The 21,544-nt window shown below is 41.8% G+C and overlaps 1 protein-coding gene across 1 annotated transcript; it reads right to left on the reverse strand.

Annotated features, from left to right (window-relative positions):
* Positions 1-4,152: 4,152 nt before the first annotated feature.
* On the reverse strand, positions 4,153-16,284 carry kcnj12a (potassium inwardly rectifying channel subfamily J member 12a). Its single transcript, XM_046368981.1, has 2 exons — positions 15,637-16,284; positions 4,153-8,947 (listed from the first exon to the last, which is right to left on the reverse strand). The coding sequence occupies exon 2, from the start codon at positions 8,767-8,769 to the stop codon at positions 7,432-7,434; it is 1,338 nt and encodes a 445-aa protein (XP_046224937.1). The 5' UTR covers positions 8,770-8,947; positions 15,637-16,284; the 3' UTR covers positions 4,153-7,431.
* Between the last annotated feature and the right edge of the window lie 5,260 nt (positions 16,285-21,544).

Below are 21,544 nucleotides of genomic sequence, written 5' to 3' on the forward strand. Positions count from 1 at the left end.
AATCACTGTCTCAACGAAGCCTTGAAATGCTTGGACAGAGTCCAGGAGACAAGATGATTTGGATGGTAGGGTAAGCCTTTTCTTCCTTGTGCTCTTGCTAACATGGAAATGCGGTGAGACATCTCACTCATATTCTCGTAGAACTGGGCTTATGCAAGTAACCCTAAGTTCTATTTCTAATACTTGTTTCGATGTCTCACTTATGGGATATGGCCAATTCCCATATCGCAGACATGCTCTCCGAAGTCAGTGTAGTCCCAACAGCATCACACCTCAGAGGCACTGAGAGCAGTATGCACCAACGAAGATGCAGTGACATCCAGTCGGTAAAACCTCATAGGGAGTGGCCCAACATGCCGAATTGCAAATGTGTCGCAATAAGATGCCTTTGAACTAGAGGTCGGACGATTTATGATTTTTCAATGCCGATACCAATTATTGGAGGACCAAAAAAAGCCGATACCGATTAATCGGACAATTTTTATATATATATATATATAAAGATATATATATATGTAATAATGGCAATTACAACAATACTGAATGAACAATGAACACTTTATTTTAACTTAATATAATACATTAATAAAATCAATTTAGTCTCAAGTAAATAATGAAACATGTTCAGTTTGGTTTAAATAATGCAAAAACAAAGTGTTGCAGAAGAAAGTAAAAGTGCAATATGTGCCATGTAAAAAAGCTAACCTTTTAGTTCCTTGCTCAGAACCTGATAACATATAAAAGCTGGTGGTTCCTTTTAACATGAGTCTTCAATATTCCCAGGTAAGAAGTGTTAGGTTGTAGTTACTATAGGACTATTTCTCTCTATACCATTTGTATTTCATATACCTTTGACTATTGCATGTTCTAATAGGTACTTTAGTGGGGTATGAAGCATTGTGAAGAGCTGCTGGCAAACGCAATAAAGTGCTGTTTGAATGAATGCTTATGAGCCTGCTGCTGCCTACCACCGCTCAGTCAGACTGCTCTATCAAATCATAGACTTAATTGTAATATAATAACATAAATAATAACATAAATAAGAACCGTTCCGTATTTTATCTAACGGGTGGCATCCATAAGTCTAAATATTGCTGTTACATTGCACAACCTTCAATGTTAAGCCATAATTACGTAAAATTCTGGCAAATTAGTTCGCAACGAGCCAGGCGGCCCAAACTGTTGCATATACCCTGACTCTGCGTGCAATGAACGCAAGAGAAGTGACACAATTTCCCTAGTTTAATATGGCCTGCTGACATGAATTTCTTTGAACTAAATATGCAGGTTAAAAAAATATACTACTGTGTATTGATTTTAAGAAAGGCATTGATGTTTATGGTTAGGTACATTTGTGCAACGATTGTGCTTTTTTCGCAAATGCGCTTTTGTTAAATCATCCCCTGTTTGGCGAAGTTGGCTTTCTTTGTTAGGAAGAAATAGTCTTCACGCAGTTTGCAACGAGCCAGGTGGCCCAAACTGCTGCATATACCCTGACTCTGTTGCACAGAATGCAAGAGAAGTGTCACAATTTCCCTAGTTAAAATAAATTCATGTTAGCATGCAATATTAACTAAATATGCAGGTTTAAAAATATATACTTGTGTTTTGATTTTAAGAAAGGCATTGATGTTTATGGTTAGGTACACATTGGTGCAACAACAGTGTTTTTTTCGCGAATGTGCTTGTTAAATCATCCGTTTGGCGAAGTAGGCTGTGATTCAATGATAAATTAACAGGCACCGCATTGATTATATGCAACGCAGGACAAGCTAGATAAACTAGTAATATCATCAACCATGTGTAGTTAACTAGTTTTATAAGATACGTTTAATGCTAGCTAGCGCCTTACCTGGGCTTCTTGCTGCACTCGCATAACAGGTAGTCAGCTTGCCACGCAGTTTCCTCGTGGAGTGCAATGTAATCGGCCATGATCGGTGTCCAAAAATGCCGATTACCGATTGTTATGAAAACTTGAAATCGGCCCTAATTAACCGGCCATTCCGATTAATCGGTCGACCTCTACTTTGAACATTGCCCACCTCTGGTGGAATGAGCCTTCAGTCCCTCCAGGGCTGTAAACCCTTGCTATTATAAGCAAATATAATAGCCTCCGCTATCCAATGAGATGAGAGACGTTCCCACACTTGCAGGGCTCTCTCCCCCACCACAGCAAGGCTCATGACACGTCCTCTGGAGGCACAGACGTTGAGATCGGCAATGACGCAGATCTCCTCTCATAGGTCCTGTTTGGCAGTACCAGCGGCAAATCTGCCTGATAAGCCAACAGTAGGGACATTATGTTCTTCTTGAAGATAGATTCAGAAAAGTGCCGGTCTGTGACGTTGCACTGGGGTTGGTGTGGTTGGCCAGCGCCTGCTCAACTACCAAGGGATGTCCTGGTCTGGACTTTAGTGGACAAGGGCTTGCCCCAGTTGCGCTGGGCTTCCTCCACGCAAGCTGGGACAGCTGGGAGAAGTTTATTTCCTGAGACGGTGCGAGAGGGGAGACTCCTCCTGTCGTATTAATCCCCTTTTGCACTGCCACCCCCCACGGGTGTGTGCCACTCAATATTGAGTATGGCCGCTGCCAGTCTGCAGACTTCAATAAGCCTGAATCGGTCATCGGATATCGATGTCCAGTCCTATCGAACTCATTGATGATGAGGTCCCCTTCTTCTTCCTCCACTGTAGAGTAATCTAACAACGGTTGGAGGTCCTCGGGTAAGCCTCCTCCACCTCAGTCCATGAGGGTTGAAGTTGCGGGGTAGCCTCCTCACCCGCAGGCTGTGAGGACGATGGGGCCCGTGAAGGGTTTGATCTATGCAGTCTTGGCTTAAGGGCAGGCTTATGAAAGTCCCTACAGTGCACACAGGACTAGGAGTTACCGAGTGATGCTTCAGCATGCTCTGCCCCCAGGCAGATGATACACAAAGAGTGTGTGTCCTTGCCTGATAGCATAGCCCCACACGGATACAAGTGTGACAGTAGTGGGGCAAGAGTCCTGCTCGGTTCTCCCTGTGCAGGGGTAGAAGGCTCCATGGCTCAGAGAAAATAGTTTTCCTCGAGAAAATAGTTTTCCTTGCCTTTTGGCTAACAGCCTAACTAGTTAGCACAATGCTAGCTGGAGAAAGTGTGTGTGTTCTTTGTGTCTCGACAAACAAAGTATGTCTCTCGACCGTCGAGCTGTAAATCTAGGGTAGTCAGTTTAATCAACTCGGCACGGGTGAACGTGGGTTGATCTGGCCTTGCAGCAAGAGCTAGCCCTTGGGTGTGGTTAGCTAGCTTTCCAGCTAGCTAGCTAAATTAGCTAAAGCCTTGCTGCATGGGCTAACCAAGTCTCGATAGCTAGCCGTGTGACGCTAGCTTCCAAATCAATTATACTCTAAGCAAAACTTTCCTTTTGGTCAGTACTCAACACTATCGACAGGAGCTGAGGTTCTACGTTTGGCAGCGCTAACCTCACGGTTTGCCTGAGAACAATTGGGCGAGTGGTACCTTATAAAGAGGGGAGGGGCTCATCTCATTTGCCACTCAGACGTTGTGTGATTGGTTTGTTAAGTTCGTGATCTGCTAGAGAGAATCCCAGAAGTGAGACATTGAAACGAGTATTAGAAATATAACCAACATTTTCTCTATTATTTTGTCAGTAGAGTAATGATGATGCATCTAGTTGTTTCCTCCATTGATCTCTCTCTCTACACCTGTCTCTGATTATCCTCCGGTTCTGGTCCATGGGGTCCCAAAAGGCTCCTGAACCCGCCAGACTGTTTGTGTGAGTGTATGTCACAGTGATTTATTGAACGACTGGATCGAATAATTGTCCATAGACCAGAGAGGCATCTGGTCACCTCGGCAACACAGATGTTGATCTGTGATCTCAGTCTGATCACATTTGTCATCATGATACAGCTCTCTGTTAGTTGGTCGATTGATTAGTCAGGCCTTATGAGTACCACCTGTGTTTAGTGTTGATTCGTAACACAGAAATTTGCTAGGTGGGAGAAACAAAATGCTGGAATATTACGTTAATTCACAGCAGCTGTTGTGTTGTGGGCTACTACTGTAATGTAATACCAATGTTTTCAGTTTTACAATGATAAATACATGAAGTAAGCAAATTTAACAAAATATGCACTCCAACCAGTTTTCATTTACAATTAGGTTTTAATCGAATAATTTAATTGACTTTGCATTAAAATAAAAGCCCAGGGCACGTTTCTTCACCTGGGCCATAGGAAGACTTCTACAGAGGTCAAAGGTTTTCCAATCATCCCTTTAAGAGAAATACCTGTTTAATCATAAGCTTCTGTGCTGAAATGAAACAAAATCAAATCATTGATAACCTGAGGCAATAAATCTATTTTTGCCTCTTTCTTTGTGATTTCTTCAGATTTTCTTCTGGTACAAAAATCGATAAATATGGATGATTTTATTCTAATGTATCTCAATGAAATACTGTCATTTAAAAATAACTTACTTTTAAAACAGATGTGTTGATTTGTGTGTATTTAGCTGTTGCCTAATATAGTTTATTGATGTTGTGTACAGCTAGTGCACTATCTGTTTTCATGGAGTCAGGTTGGGTAATATTAAAACTTCTTCAGATAAAAAAGAAAAAGGCATGATGGAATTTTGCATTCCGATGATGCAGCATAGAAGCTGATGATGCTTTACCATGGATACCACCGAAACATTAAAAGTAGGTACAAAGGTGTCACACATTAGGATACCAGAGCCTTCCCAGAAGGCAATGAGCATAAAGTCTAGGATTGGGACAAAAAGGCTTCATTTATCTCCCCAAAAATCTCTCTTAGCCTAAAAGTTCTAAAAAGCAACACATTATGTATAATTATTTAGGGCAAAGGATACCCCTGGGATAAAAGGACCACTAGGAAAATATCAGTCATTGTCGCCAGCTGAATGACCATGGTGTTTCTTCTTGTGCTAGTCTTACAGTACTATACCTCCTACTTCCCCCGTTCTTAGATACAAGGACAGTTATTTTGGTGGAAGAGGAAAAGTAGTATTTTAGGGGACATGAACTGCACATTTCAATGAGGATTTCAATGATTTCATGACACAGCATAATATATTGTGTGCTATTTAGTAGAGCAGTGCATTATGGGTAGGCATAAATTCAAGGTATACATTTCATATACTACAATTCATGCCAAAGATTAAAATTAGTCTGTCATGCACCTTAGTTTTCTTGCTTTACCTAGATACTGATAAATTACAAACTAGTCAGTATATGTAACTAAGACAAAAACAAATCTGTAGATACTAAAATATGACATTTATTTGGTTTTGAATTTAGAATTTTTTGCTTGATTTTGCGCGTGAAGTTTAACCTAGATTATTAACATTCAAGACACATTTCCTATTTATGACTCCTTTTGTTACTTCCATTCCAATTTGCATTTTAAATTGAGACCGTACAAATATTTTTTGTTATTGTACTCATTCTTAATATAATGTATATAATGTTGTTCCGAACCCAACTTAACTCAGCTGCTCAGCTACTTCTTGAGTTATTGAACTTTGAAGATCACTCCAGTAAATGAAGGACGAAAGATGTCTATACGTGATGTTTTGGTGAAAGCGCTCCTCGAGACTCAAAACATCACTGTCAGAGAGTTAAGTGTGGTGCCAGTTATAAAACAGGTGCACCATGAGGGAATGGAGTCACCAGACTAGCCAAGCGGGTTCCGCAAATAGACTCATGATAGCCAAATTTAGCTCTGTGCCATTCACCATTTAAGTTTAGTACATAACATGGAGGTACATTTCAGTATTATTGCTTTTCATATTGTCTGTCCACCTGATCATGTAAGCCTATTGCTTCTGAGATGTAATTGAATCAAATCAACTAAGGACTTTATTCAACATATCACAGATAGTTTCTCGTGCTTAATAGGGGTTTATAGCTTGCTCTTACAGTATGTTTCTAAAAACACGGGATTAATCATTTTACAAATTTGAACCTTGTCCCACATGCATACCCTGTGTAGACCATTAGGACAATACTGATAATAACAGTTCCAGCACAGCTTGAAGGAATAATACACTATTTTAAACTATATTTAGTATTTTTTTCATTAGTCCATTGTCGATATCGTCCGAAAATGTCAGCAAGTTTTCAAGATGTAGGACTTTCAAAAAGCAAATTGTCACTTACACCATCATCATGAGTGGAGTATTCCTTTAACACACATCAATTTACCTGGTAAAGTACCATTCTTTCTGCATACTATTTGAACTTTTCTATCAAAAGGGATTTGATAGCATACAATAACTGCTCTTCACTTATAAAGATATTAGAGAGGAAACACTTTATACATGTGAAGGCCCTCAATCCTCATTGAGTTCAGACACACATTCATCAAACCGGTTCTCTTTGTAGAATTATGCAATGTTGATTGGACGACATCATAACATCTTCTACGGAAATCCATTCAGTTTCTGTCCCTTGATATCATTAATGATGTGCATAGATTTGTTTTAAAGAGAATTTAAAAAAAGAGAGAAAAAAATAAATGTAATGATATTTTCCCTACAGTTGCTTCAAACTTCATTGAGGTCAGAATAATCCTGTGTTATTTTAATGTTTTAAGCAAGGCGGTATCAAAATGATCAATTCAATTTATTTTCTTTCTAGAGAATTTTGAGATGTTCCCCCCTGCCCATTCTAAATTAATTTACTGCATTACTATTGGGCCTACTCCTAAATTCGGCTAAGAGTGCAAATTATATGTATTCATCACAACTGGTTCAAATTAAAGTTGTGAAACTACGTTGTGCTTCAATGGCTCGTGGATGGTTAAATGATTTAGCATGGTTCATTGCTTCTGAATGCTGCAGTACACTTTTTTTCCCAGGAATTGTCATCGAGTGTCATCGAACTCCGTTACAGCGATTGGGAATTCCAGCAATGTGGGAAGCGTATGGGTAGCTTTAAACTGTAACACTATCATTTGTGCCCGACAGCAAGTTGAAATAGCAAAAATATTTTTAAAGTATGTTTTTTGAAAAACGGTACTCCACACAAAACAACTTATCTAAGCAATAATATGAACACCTAGTATCGGATTATTCGGTCTTGTCATTATACCTGTTTGATGCATCATTGAAACTCAAATGACATTATGAAAAAAATATTCAAGTTTCCATGAAGGAATAAGGTCCTTCACAGGCCTTTTCCTTTCGTTGACGACATTCTCTACCACAGTTTTGCGAGCTGCGTACTCTTGCTTTCACCTTTTCCTTCCAAACAGTATCCCTCTTTCCCTTTCACTGTCCCCTTATTTTCTTTCCAACCTATTACAGTAGTCAACTTTTCCTATGGCACTTTGCATTGTTCTGCATTTTTACCCTTGGAAGGAAAGAAAACGTATCAAAAGTTGACCCCGGGTAGGTACAAGGGCAGGGGTCATATCTCTGACTCCCTGCGGTACGACCTTTGATCCAGTCCCCTAGTGGTCTGTATCCTCTCGAACTCGTGTCGACTGGTCCGGTCCGGACTGTTCAGGTTGGCCAGCACTCTGACACCACCGCCCACGCCCACGCCCACCACATCCTCTTCCTCGTCCTCGTCCCGGCTGAGGAAGGCCAGCTCATTCTCGTAACAGAAGGAGTTGGAGGTGGGCACCAGGAATTTGTTCTCCACCATGTCCTTGGCACTGTAGCGCGGGGTGGACGGTACCTCGTAGGTCTTATGAAAGTGAGAGTAATCCACCTTGTACAGGTTCTTCTCCTCGAAGAGCACCGGCTCGAACCGGTGACCCCACAGCACCTCCGCGGCCAGGTAGGAGCTGCGCGCCTGTGTGGTCATGGCAGTCGCCTCGACCATACCCTCCAGTATGACCACGATCTCAAAGTCTGCCGTCTCCAGGTCATTTTTACCAATCCCATAGAGTGGACTATCCTCATCAATCTCATGGATAATCGTAATGGGCGACACCAAGAAAATCCTGTCCAGGCCTTTGTCAAAGCCCACATTGATGTCTATTTGGTCCAAGGGGATGTACTCCCCTTCGTCAGTGATCCGGGGTTTGATGAGCTGAGCTCTGACATGGGCCTCTACAATGTGACTCTTCCTCAGGTTCCCCACCCTCCACATGAGGCACAGCTTGCTGTCGCGCATGGCGATCACTGCGTTGTGGCTGAACAGCAGCGTCTGTGCCCGCTTCTTGGGCCGTGCCATCTTGGCCATGATGGCGCCAATCATGAAGCAGTCAATGATGCAGCCCACGATGGACTGGAAGACCACCATGAAGACTGCGACAGGACACTCCTCCGTCACGCAGCGGTAGCCGTAGCCGATGGTCGACTGGGTTTCGATGGAGAACAGGAAGGCGGCCACGAAGCCGTTGACTTGCAGAACGCAGGGCGTGAAGTTGTCGTCTCCAGCCGGGTTGTCAAGGTCGCCGTGGAGTAACGCTATGACCCAGAAGGCCAGGCCAAAGGCCAGCCAAGACAGCACGAACACCAGCGTGAACAGCACCAGCATGTAGCGCCAACGGATGTCCACGCACGTGGTGAACATATCGGCCATGTAGCGCGATGACTTGTCCTCCATGTTGGCAAACTGCACATTGCACTGGCCATTCTTCTTGACGAAGCGGTTGCGGACCTTGCGGCGTGTGTGGATTTTGCCGTTGCCAAAGCCGTTCATTCCACCACTGCTGCCGCCGTGCATGTTGGTGAGCCGCAGCGCCTCCTCCTCGGATGACACAATGCTGTAACGGTTGAGACGCCCCACACTCATGCTGGCCACGTAGGCCCGGGCTGCAGAGTCGGGAGTAGGTGGGAGGTCCCGGATGTCCCAATGTGCGATCACTCAGAGGTCCTTTCCAGTGGTGTCACTGCCAGAGCCCCATCTCAGCCGGTCATAGCCAGGGAAAAGGTGTGCTGTGTGGGTTGTTGTACTCTCGGCCGACCACTCCCTGAGGAGAGAAGAGAGGGATACGGACGTCAGTACTTTGAAATAACTGTCATATTACAGCATATCAGTATCAAAGTACTTCACCATTTAAGACTCTGGGGAAGTGCACTGCAAAGACATTTATTAGGTGTAATTCATGCACACATAATCCATTATGCCACTGGGCTTTCATAAGAAGTCTTCAGGCTATTGCCACATGCCACATAACCACATTTCACATAATCCATTGACACCAAAACCTTAAATGATGTAGTCACCATACTGTATAAGATTCCTTAAATGTTTTGTACATTATGGTGATATTATTATGGCCTTAGTGCTATTACCATGATTCTTGACAAAATGCTAGATTTTTATCATGAATTAGTTTTCAATATGAATGGCAAAAGACTCACCCCCCCCCCCTTTACCTCCTGCTTCCGAAGCCTGATCACGACTCACACATTCACTCCAAAGGGCCCTTTTCAGAAGTATTTTTGTTGATTGCCGGGCAAAGTGGAGAGGAGCTAGCTAGATCCAGACACTTCTCTCACAAGACGTTTCCTGTGCTTTTATCGGCCACTTGCTTAGAACCGATGAGATGCTACCAGACATCATTCACTATTTTTTTTGCAGCCTTCTGTACGCTATAGTACACACAGTCAGCAGAATGATCAGATTTCAGCTACATCAACACTAGGACGTAGTGGAAAGTTCAACATGGTAAAGCTTCCTATCTCAGTGGTGTGTTCATTTACGTACTGAGCTCTTCTGGCTGTCATGTCAGCATTGCACTCAATTTGATCAAGTCTTTTTTTTTGTTTTGCCTGTGTGTGTGTGTGTATGCATGTGTTTAATTCAGGATTCCCAGGGGACTCCTGTGCGTGCCACAGTTTTCATGGGTGCGCCATCACAGATGTTAAGCACAGGGACAGAAGGAGAGGGAGAGACACACTTGGTCTAAAAATGAAAATGTTCTGTCACTACTTAGCCAGGTTTCAAGCTCTATTTACTTGACCTGATTCAGTATAATTTGCAGTATTATTAATCACGCAACAACGAGGATGGTGTAAGATTTACACCTATATTTTTAAGCAATAACGCCCGGGGGGGGGGGGTATAATTACTTTGGTAACCAGTTTATAATAGCAATATGGTAACTTGGGTGTTTGATATATTTCCAATATACCATCGCTAAGGGCTGATCTTAGGCACGACGCAATGTGAAACCTTTCTCATGGTTAAGTGATCAATCAATTCACATTTAAAACATATTTGTATAGAATAAAAAAAAAACATGTACACACTAAAGAATAACATATTTATTCACGCACACACGCAGAAACACACACAGAAACACACACACTGTATATAACTTTTTATTTTGCGCCACACACGCCGTACATCACACTAGCCTTAGGTTTACAAACACCTTTGCCAATCTGTAATGATTTATCCATCTCTGTATAGATATTGTCTACTAATTTACTAGACCTCGGCTACGAAGGGCCACAGATGTGACCTGGGCCACAGACGTCACCTGGTCCACATCATGTCCAGTCTCCAGGGTAACCAGCAGAGCAGGGTAAAAGTGTCTATAGGCCCCCAGTAGCCAGCCACAGGTCCCTCTGGATCCCCAGACAGTCCCTGTCTCATCCCTATACCCCGTATCAACACTCTGAAGGCTTGACGTTGTACAACCGTCCACCGACGTGCACTACTAAATCCCTCCGGTCCTTCCCTCTCTCTCTACCACAGCCTCTCAGTCTCACTCCATTCACCATGAACGCACAGTAGTTGGCTGTACTCTACAGCCAGGTCTAACAGAGTTGCTATGTCAACTGCTGTAATATATTATGACAGCTATGTCTGCTTTTGTGCCCTCTTCCAAAGGATTTGATTATCCCATGATAATGTCTCACCACTACTGTTACTGCACACATACCATATATCATTTGAACCCAATACATATGTTTTCTTAATCACTAATATCGCAAAACACAGCTTGCAATGTACAGAGTCTACGGAAGGTTTCAGCATTTCACTATGTTTGTATTCCATGCCATCCATCTTCTAGCTTGCTCCCCATCCCCTTACGGCCGACAACGGTCCTCATGTCATACTGTCTGTAGTAGTATATCAGGCAACACATGAATTGATTCAATGAAAGTAAAACCCCCTGTGTGTGCTTCAAGTCATTAGTTATGTGCCTCCAGGTCTATGCTGGAGAAAGTATTTCGCAACATGCTGCATTAATGGATTTGCAGGAGATGGAATTTAGAAGTCACAATGCGGAGAATGTTTGCTTTGTTAGAATGCCGAAGTTATTTGTATTCGACAGTAGGTGGTTTAGGTGATGATTTTCTTTTAGCACAGCTGAATCTAGATTAGTCATGTACAGTATAGAGCTTCACCAATCCTCTTACCTTACTTTATGTCTGTCTATGTTATAAATGCAACACAAGTAGACCGCTACACCAACTATAACTCTGCCTTTAATTCTATTTGCTTTATGTGCTATATAGATTTCATTGAGATATGGAAATATGGCAAAATGCAGTCGTTACCTTTATGTTGCAGCGAACACATACAGCATACGTGTGTGTGTGTGTGTGTGTGTGTGTGTGTGTGTGTGTGTGTGTGTGTGTGTGTGTGTGTGTGTGTGTGTGTGTGTGTGTGTGTGTGTGTGTGTGTGTGTGTGTGTGTGTGTGTGTGTGTGTGTGTGTGTGTGTGTGTGAAAAGACATTTGCAGAGTCGATGCCAAGAATACCATGGCACGTGAGAGAAATCATACCTTGTGTGGCAAACCTTTGCTACATTTCTACTTTGTCATTCCTTTCACTTTCAAATAACCTGACTACAGGATGACTTTGTTATGTCTGAAATAGCAACCAAAGTATAACTCATGAGTGCATCTTTGTAGAAAGTACAATGTGGTTATTACTCACATATAGGATAACACACAGGATCATACATAAGTGAACAAAGCATGGAGGTGATTTGAGTGTGCAGGTAAGGTGAAATGCTTTTGAATGATCCTGATGGGGTTCGATTATGTGTAAAAAAATGACGAAGGATGGGGGGGGGGGTGGAACACGAGGCCGGGAGGAAAAGGGGGTACTCCATCTCAAGGAAAGCAGGAAATTGAACACGGCGACTGTGATCACAGCCAGCACCCTTTGTCCATTGTTCAGGAAGAGCTCAGGATCAGGTGGCATCGTATTTTCCTATGGCTCACCTCATCACCCGTGTAGTCTCAAGTGACCTACATATTTTCCTATTGAGTAGCTCACCACTTAACCGCAGGGGACACAATTTGGGAGCACACCTTCGTAGTATAGCATTGTACATCTGCCGTGTCCAGTTGCATGGGCAGTTTGTTACTACGTTTAATGCATTCGACAAAATAATAGTGACCACAGAAATAGAATGACTATTGTTCATTCTATTTCTATCATAGTGAACTTCATTCAAGACAGGATCTGACCATGGCAAGGGAAAGGCAAACTCTGATAGTCAGCCATTTTCTACAACGTTATGTGTCTCTCCTGATAAAAGACAGACTGATAAGTCACACTCTAGCGGCTAGGACAATAGTTTGTGTTTGAAATTCCGTCTGAAGTTACTGTTCAGCTGAAACCAAAAGAGATAAGCGTGTGTGTGTGTGTGTGTGTGTGTGTGTGTGTGTGTGTGTGTGTGTGTGTGTGTGTGTGTGTGTGTGTGTGTGTGTGTGTGTGTGTGTGTGTGTGTGTGTGTGTGTGTGTGTGTGTGTGTGTGTGTGTGTGTGTGTGTGTGTGTGTGTATTTGTGCTTATGCAGGGTGCATCATGATCATTCATCATTCATTGCTTTATTGCAAATCCGTGATTTACCGATCATCCTATCGTCACTTCTATGTGTTACTGAACACTATATATATACAATCTGTCTGAATATCTCCCGTGGTCACTTTTTTTCATCCACCTGTATTCTTTTGATCAATTAAGTGATTACAGGCCAATCCCACTAGGGGGCGTCCCAAAGGCTCGGCTCTATAAAGGTCCATGGCTCGGAAACCCCATGCTGTTTATGTTGTTAATTGACCTCTTAGCTTATGACACCAAGCAAGTGAACATTAGACGTTTATTTACAAAACGCTATATCACATTTGTGTTTTTTCATCAGAAAATATTTTTTATTAATATATTTTTAGATGTGCATGAAAATGATTTATTTGGGGCAAAACAGTATATATCCATTTTTTGTTGTTGCTGGAATGGCATGTTCGTACCCTGTATATATGACTGTGGTGTGTAGTTGTCTCACCTAACTATCTTTAGATTAATGCACTTACTGTAAGTCTCTCTGGATAAGAGCATCTGCTTCATGACTAAAATGTCAAATGTAAATGTTTTCTACAGATCTCATATTACCGTATTTACTTATTATTATTTTAATATTGATATCACAAATGTATCATTTGTACAGTTCTTTATTTTAAAAAATGTGGTTATTTGTTACATTTGACTGTGTAAAACCTAGCAGTACTACTTATTTCTCTGCGAGTCGGGCAGCAAGTAGCCTAGTGGATAGAGCATTGGACTAGTAACCGAAAGGTTGCAAGAATGAATCCCCGAGCCGACAAGGTAAAAGTAAGTCATTCTGCCGCTGAACAACGCAGTTAACCCACTGTTCCTAGGCTGTCATTGAAAACAATCATTTGTTCTTCACTGACTTGCCTAGTAAAACACAAAAAATAAAGTGAGGGGGATATATGGTATTTAGCAAAAAAACATGGTTATTTGTCTCTCTGAAATGAAACCATCAAGTGATACATTTTAAACAAGTACATGTCTGTCATTTAACAACCCCGGGTCATGTATTAGATAATGAAAAAACACACCAATCTCTTTCATAACGTCTTTAAACAATAAAAGCTACTTTACCAACATATAGTGCTTCGGAATGAAATCCCCAGTTTAATAAATGTAGTAAGTAGTACATATAAGTAGTACATATAAAATATGAACCTTACTATACATAAACTCTAATATAGATGTACATTTGTATTGCACATAGTGCGACATGCTGCGTAGGCCAGGAGTAGCTTACATGATATAATACAACTTAAATGTCTTGAATTTTTTATTCTATTTTCATATCTGACCACATATTCAAATCTAACATCAAGTATGTTTAATGAATGGATTCAACCAAGACAATCTAATGGCATCAGTTATGTACGCAATATGAAGCTAAGGTTTGTGGTGTGCTATTGAGATGACAGGCAGGCAGGATCTGACCATTGATATATCTGGGAAACACAGAGCATTGCCGTACATCAACTTGAATGCTCTTGGCATTTTTTAAATCAAATGTAAACTCTTTGGTTATATCTTGAGTACAGTACTTTTAGGAGATTCACTCAGATAATACAGCTTTCCTGTGGATTTGATCATGACAGCTGTCTGCTGGACAAAGCTCCATCCATACATGATCAAGTTGAATAATCAAGTTTAGTGCGCATCATGCCAAAACAAAACCTGGCATGATTGCAACTAGTGGTCCATAATCATTGTATACGATCTCCTTAATGGATTTAACCTCAGAGAAATATGTGTTGATTTGGTACTCAGACAATCGTTTAGAATTCTGAGGGTAGAACGTGTGCATAACGTGTGGATTGAAATGTATTTTTACATGTAGCGCCGTCTGGAACAGGTGTAGGCTAAGCATCATACAGTCATCTCATACCAGCCTTAGATGTGAAGTGATACTGTAGGTGTCAGGAGGATCATATACACAATCCATATACTGGGCTGTTAATGAGGAACACTTCACTGTATACTTCAAAACACTATCTATCCATTTTCAGAAATGTTGGTAAATGAGATTTTATTGCTTAAAGAAATCATAAGAAAAGAGATTGGTGTGTTTTTTTTCATGATCTAATTGTGGCATGGGGTTGTTCAATTACATGTATTTGATTCAAATCTATCACGTGATGGTTTCATTTCAGAGAAACAAATAATCCTGTTTATTGCTAAATGCCATATATCCCCCTCACTCTCAGAAATAAGCAGTATTGCCTGGTTTTACAGTCAAATGCAACAAAAAAATACATTTTTAATAAACAACTGTACAAATGCTACATTTGTGACATCAATGTATATATTTTTTGTAAACTTTTTTTTCAATACAGTAATAGGAGATCTGTATGTAAAACATTTAGTAGATGCTCTTATCCAGAGCGACTTACAGTAGGTGCATTCATCATAAGATAGCTAGGTGAGAAAAACACGTATCACGGTCAAATATACAGAATACGAATGTTCCTTTCCAGCTAAACAATGGATATGTTGCATTTTGCACAAAAAAACTATAAACATTTTCATACACATCTCAAATCTATGAATACAAAATCTGAGAACAGTAATATTTTACACACACATGAAACTTCCCATAAGTCATCATATCAGATGAAAAAACACAAACATTGGGGGATAAAGCGTTTTGGAAATAAACTTTTCATATCGACAAGAAGATCTGCCTTCTCTTTTACACAGCAACATACCTGCACTATATGAATTTAGATTGGACAAGACAAAGGACTTTGCATTTATTATTACACTAAACCCCATTACGTAATTGCTGTCCCCACCAATATCACACCAATGATGAGGAAAAGCAGTTGATGAAAGAGCAGAGTCAAACATGATGTGAAGTTTCTTACCTTATATTATCCACCTGGTTCTTCTTCTTCCCCACTTTAGAGCTGAAACACAGTGTCCTCCTGGCTCATATCCCAGCTAACCAATCTGAAGCATCATTCTCCCTCCGAGTTTAAGCCACCAGAGCTGGTCTCTCCCTCTGTGATTCCTAAGGGTAGAACCACTCCATCCTTTTGAGCCACAGACACAGAAACCCTTTGAATTTCTTCATCATTGAGCTCTATATCTGCTATCTTTCCTTCCTCTGTTGTTGTCAGTCAGCGAGTTCTTCCTACATACATCGCACATACGTGCAATGCAACTGTGGTCAATTGGTCCCCACAAAGAACAAAACCATGACAAATGTGTGTATTTTCTTCTCTTTGACTGAATCACTCTGTCCTCAGTTTGTCCTCCGTTGCTGGGCGTAAACAAAGGTATCTAACAATTTCCCAATGTGAAAAAAGGCTTTGTATCCCCATCTTCTGAACTCCCTCAGCACTCTTGTTCATTGACAATCTTTAGTAACATTGAAGTCCTTTGTCACATTTCCCATAAAAATGTTGAATTAAAAGAGATAATTACCTCTGCTTATTAGCTGAACAGCCTCTCTATCAATATTTGCAACCTGATCTAGTTCTGCTGGCAGCAGTTCTCTCTCTCTCGCTCTCTTTTTCTCTCACTGTTTCTTGCTCACTCACTCCCTGCATCTCTTCTCCCACTCCCTTCTCTCTCGTTGTGTCACAGAAGCTGCCATTTGCAGCCACTGTTCCCTCCCTCCCTCCCTCCCTCCCTCCCTCCCTCCCTCCCTCCCTCCCTCCCCCTCCCTCCCTCCCTCCCTCCCTCCCTCCCTCCCTCCCTCCCTCCCTCCCTTCTGTCTCTCTTTGCCTGTCTCTGTCTGTCTGTTTGTCTGCCTCTGTCTCTCTCTCTCTCTCTCTGTCTCTCTGTCTCCCTCTCCCACAGCATGGCACAGTCTGTGGACAGTAACCTGATCGACAGACGTATCATTCAAATGCCCAGGACAGTGTAGCAGTGTCTACATGCTGCCTTCAGATCACATTGGGAATAGTTTTTATTTTGGTAAATGACAGAACTTCAAACAGAGTGTAACTGTTGGGGGATCTCACACATTGCTACATACTGACTGCCCAATCCACATTACAGTAGCAACCTCTTGCCTGTTCATGTCCTCTCTGTGCCCCCTGTCACAGTTTAATTTCATGACGACTACAAAGTCATATCAGATAGCTCTACATACAACGTGGTCATATCAGTTGTGTTCCCAGGTTACTACACTGTCAGGTGTTACTGAACTGGCCTTTTCAGTCAGAGGTGAGGATGTTGAGTGTTCTCAACATGCATGCCTGTCTTTAAATGTATCCCATGCATTATTTGGTGCTCTGTGGGAGTGTGTCGCTGTGACGATGGAGTGGATACAGTGTATTGATAGATCAGGCAGCTGAGCTGGGTGACTTGGTGCGGAGAGACACACTTCACACTTGCCCAGTGTGTAATCAGTATTGACCCAGGGCGTGTGTGTGTGTGTGTGTGTGTCTGCAGACAGGGTTAAGGTTTTGGCATCTCCGCAACATGTCTGGCATCCTGACACTCCTGAAAGTGGAATTTAAGTGAAAATGTGGCGGTCATTTCCTTCTGTGTTGAACTCTACTTATTAGCTTTTACAAGGAGATCAACAGGTGGCCTAATTTCTTGTTTTCTTCTTCTCTGTCTCCAGAAATAAAGTAAAACAGTGAGTCATCAGTAAGAGCCTTTCAATTTCAAATGTCTCTATGAAGGTAGTCTTTCTGTGGTCTGTCTGGAGGATGTAGCACATAACCGTAAATCATTTTCCATCCTCATTATAATGCAGCAGTGCCTTGTTTGGTCTCAAGGTGTTTAAGAACCATTTCAACCTGTAGCTCTCCTGGCTATTGATGCTGTGGAACATTCTACTGCGTTACCCTTGACAACTCCGAGCAGTGACATTATATTTGACAACGCTCGGTGAGGCTTTGCACGCTCTCCTTTTCTCAAATTTATCAGAGAGCCAGTCATCAGTCAAACCCTAAAAGAGATGACAATTACTCAGGGGGAGGAGGAGAGTGAGAAGACTCTAAATACAGCCTGACTGCGTTACAGCCCATCTTTATCACTTTATGAATCATCAGCACTGTGGCTGTTTTTATGGTGCGTTTGAAAAAAATACTATTTTTTTAAATGTTATCTTTCCCTGTTTTTTTGAGGGTGCTCTTTCTTTTCCCCCAAACTCAGCCTATCCTCTGATTTTATCTGTCAATGTGATCAGGGACAACCTGAGTCTTCATAATGGTAATCTGGCGTCATTTGCATTGAGATGATGATGAATGCTGTCAATTAGCTGAAGGTCTAGAGGACACCGGTTTCTTCAACGTGCCACTGCGAGAGAGTTTGCATTCGACTCCACTGCACTGTTGCTGCAGTGCCTCACTATGGAGTGTGAGTAAAGAGCACGAGAACAACACCAATGAACGACAGGTGGTAGTGTATGTACTGCATAGCAATTCTTCACACATCACTTGCGCGAGAGGGTTCGGTCTCCTAGGGAGAGGTGTGAGTGAGATATATGGCTTCCGTGGATACAGGGACCTTACATACAGCATCACAAGCCATGTTGTTTTGCCTGGTGCTACACGGGCGACTACCGCCATAGTGAAAGAGAGGAGAGCGCTCCAACCGCCCCTCACTCATCCAAACAGAGACCCACTCTGGCCATGACTCATCATGAGAGAGAGGTCAAGAGAAGAGAGAGTGAGATAGAGAGAGGACCAGAGAAGAGAGAGATGGAGAGAGAGAAAAAAGAGGCGAGAACGAGCACAAGAGACAAGCGAGAGACTATGAGAGAAGGAGGAGAGAGAGAGCAATAGATACCCACTCCTGCCAGCCAGCTGTACTCAGCAGCGGGGTCTAATTTGCATTAATCACCAGGCTCCTATGAATAAGTGTTTGATTAGCGTTGTCAAGAACCAGGCTGGAGGTATGGCAACGCGACACTAGCGTTTGATAATTATAATAGGGATTGTGTCATGTCATCCCTTTCCCAATGACCAGGATGCCCAAAGACATGTCTGTCTGTGTCCCAAAAGGAACCCCATTCCCATTTATAGTTTAGTACTTTTAATAATAATATATGCCATTTAGCAGAAATTTCTATCCAAAGCAACTTACAGTCACATCCCTAGCATTATAAGCGCCATGCTCTACTGACTGAGCTACAAAGGACCACGTTCTGTATATTATTATAATTAAGTGGTTTTGACCAGGGTCCATAGGACTCTGGTCGAAAGTAGTGCATTATATAACAGGGTGCCATTTGGGATACAAACGTCATCATTCCACTAAGGGTTATTGATTTATTACACACTTTGTCAGTGTGTAGCGTGTGTAGCAGATTCTACAATGTACTATGCAATTTTATAGTAAGTAAAAGGTATAAATCTGTCATTCTTCCCCTGAGTAAGGCAGTTAACCAACTGTTCCCCGGGCGCCGAAGACATGGATGTCGATTGAGGCAGCCTTCCAAGCCCTCTGTACCTCTGATTCAGAGGGGTTAGGTTAAATGCGGTTGACACATTTCAGTTGAATGCATTCAGTTGTACAACTGACTAGGTATCCCCTTTCCCTTTACTACACATGATAGAGGGATAGTACTGTGTGTAGTATAGCATTCTACAGTATACTACAAAATGTTATATTAAGCACTACACAATCGAGGGATATTACAATGTGTAGTGTAGTATTCTACAGTATACTACAACATTCTATAGTAAGTACTACACATGATCAAGTGATACTACAATGTGGAGTATTATATTCTACATTTAACTACAGTATTCGATAGTAAACAGTAGTATTTTTTCATGTGGGTATATCCATCAAAACTCTTTAACCACCCAGTTTTTTAAAATGTGATTTACAGTAAAGACATGTCATTTTACTGTAAAAATGTATTATCTTTTATTGTGCCACGAACACAACCAGCCATGATGTTTTCATCTGATTGTCATACAAATCACTTCAAAAAGTAGGTTACCTTTGAAAGTTCATCCAAAATCATTCCAGCATCCGAACAGTGCACTGTGCGCCAACTTTCCTTCAATTTACAAGTGGCTGAAACTCTCAACGAAGAAAGGATCCTAGCGAGCGAAACGGCGCCCCTCTGTCTTACTATATGTCGCCCATGTATCTGATGCTGTCTGGCCAAAAAGAGTATGACATGCCATACTCATGTTGGCTGGAGCGCATCAGATACATGGGCTACATATACATGTACATGTCCTCTGCCTCAATGATGAGGGCAGTATTGTCAGCAGCACCGATCTTTTTACAAAATAAATGCTCATTCTGCTGTGGGTTTTTGGTTTTTCCTTTAAATTAAGATCTCGACAACCAGGTAAGGGTTACCTTACTAATTAGTGACCTTAATTAATCAATCAAGTACAAGGGTGGAGCGAAAACCCTCTGACACTCGGCCCTCCTTGGAATGAGTTTGACAAGTGACCTAGAGTCTAAGGGCCCGGGGCTGGGTTTCTACAAAGTTCAAATCTGGAATTGTTTTAAGCAGTTTTATTTTTCATGTTAGGACCCCTGTAGATATAAAAATTATAATTAGATGAAACACTGAATTTGGCCTTACTGCTATTAGCCCATAGAAATGCATGTATTAACAGATTCATACATGGGAAAAACAGTCAAATTAAATAATATTAAAGTATGTTTTGAAGTGTCTGTCCTGTATCTGAAAGATATAAGAAAGCTCAGTTTTTGTTATTTTATATAATTCCCGTGGAATTACCTGTATTCCTTTTTTTCCCCGTGAAAATGCCCTATTCACTTCCATTAACATGCCTTGAGTGGAGCATGAAGGGGCCTCAAGTGGCTACATTTTTAAAAACACTTTTTCCCCCTGCTCATGAGGCCCCTTGATGATGTGAGGCCTGAGGCAATTGCATCTTCTGCCTAATGTTTAGTCCGCCAGTGGGGGTATCCTCAGCCTGAAAATGTGGATGACTATACACTAATACTGTATCGTCCCCTCTCTCGCTACTTTACCTTTCAACTGAGCTGCGTAGCCTGCTACCAGTGACGAAAGCAAAGGCAAAAGAACAGATCGTGTCCTCATCCCACACCGGATATAGCTCTATTGTGTAAAAGCCCAGGACAGCGCTGAACTGTCCCCCCTCCTTCCCTCCCCTGCTCTGGCTGTCACTAAGCACCCCAATTACATTACTCTCCGTGCCTTCCGGCTGACAGTGCTATTTCAGGCTTGGGGGGCCATTTCATTCCTGCTCCCTTCATTTCAGCCATTTCCTTTGTAATATGGCTGTGTGAATTAAACATGATTAGTGATGTGATATCACCATTGTTATCATGCACGGCACTGCCAGGATATACATGAGATGTACTGCTGAGAGAAACTATTTACCAAATGAACTTACCCAACTTTGGAGTTTTGATGACAAGTGCCGAGATCAACCCTGTTGTACTGTGTTTTATTACTGTGCAATGAGCCATGCATGTTTGTATCATGTCAGGCTATAGACGGTTAATGCTATTGCATCATTCCCTCTTCCTGACCTCTCTCTCTCTCTCTCTCTCTGCTCTATGCTGTGTCCAGAAAGAGGATAAGGAGGTTTCATTTATCTGTTGTAACTAGCCTTCGCACTCTGCTCGACCTTCACTGGCACGTCCATTGAATTTCCACTGACCTCTTACGCAAATTACAGGTAACTGACCAAAAAAAGGAAATCCCAACATAAAGTGTCTTAATAGGGTGTTGGGACACCATGAGCCGTTAGAACAGAGTCAATGAGCCTTGACATAGCTTCTACAAGTGTCTGGAACGCTAATGGAGGGATTCTTCAACAAGGAATTCAAACATATGGTGTTTTGTTG

This window comes from Oncorhynchus gorbuscha, linkage group LG11, assembly GCF_021184085.1.
Source record: "Oncorhynchus gorbuscha isolate QuinsamMale2020 ecotype Even-year linkage group LG11, OgorEven_v1.0, whole genome shotgun sequence".
Classification (NCBI taxonomy): Eukaryota; Metazoa; Chordata; class Actinopteri; order Salmoniformes; family Salmonidae; genus Oncorhynchus; species Oncorhynchus gorbuscha.

What these genes read in the sequence shown, in the direction of transcription:
- kcnj12a (XM_046368981.1), bottom strand. Translation starts at nt 8,769, where the DNA reads ATGAGTGTGGGGCGTCTCAACCGTTACAGCATTGTGTCATCCGAGGAG.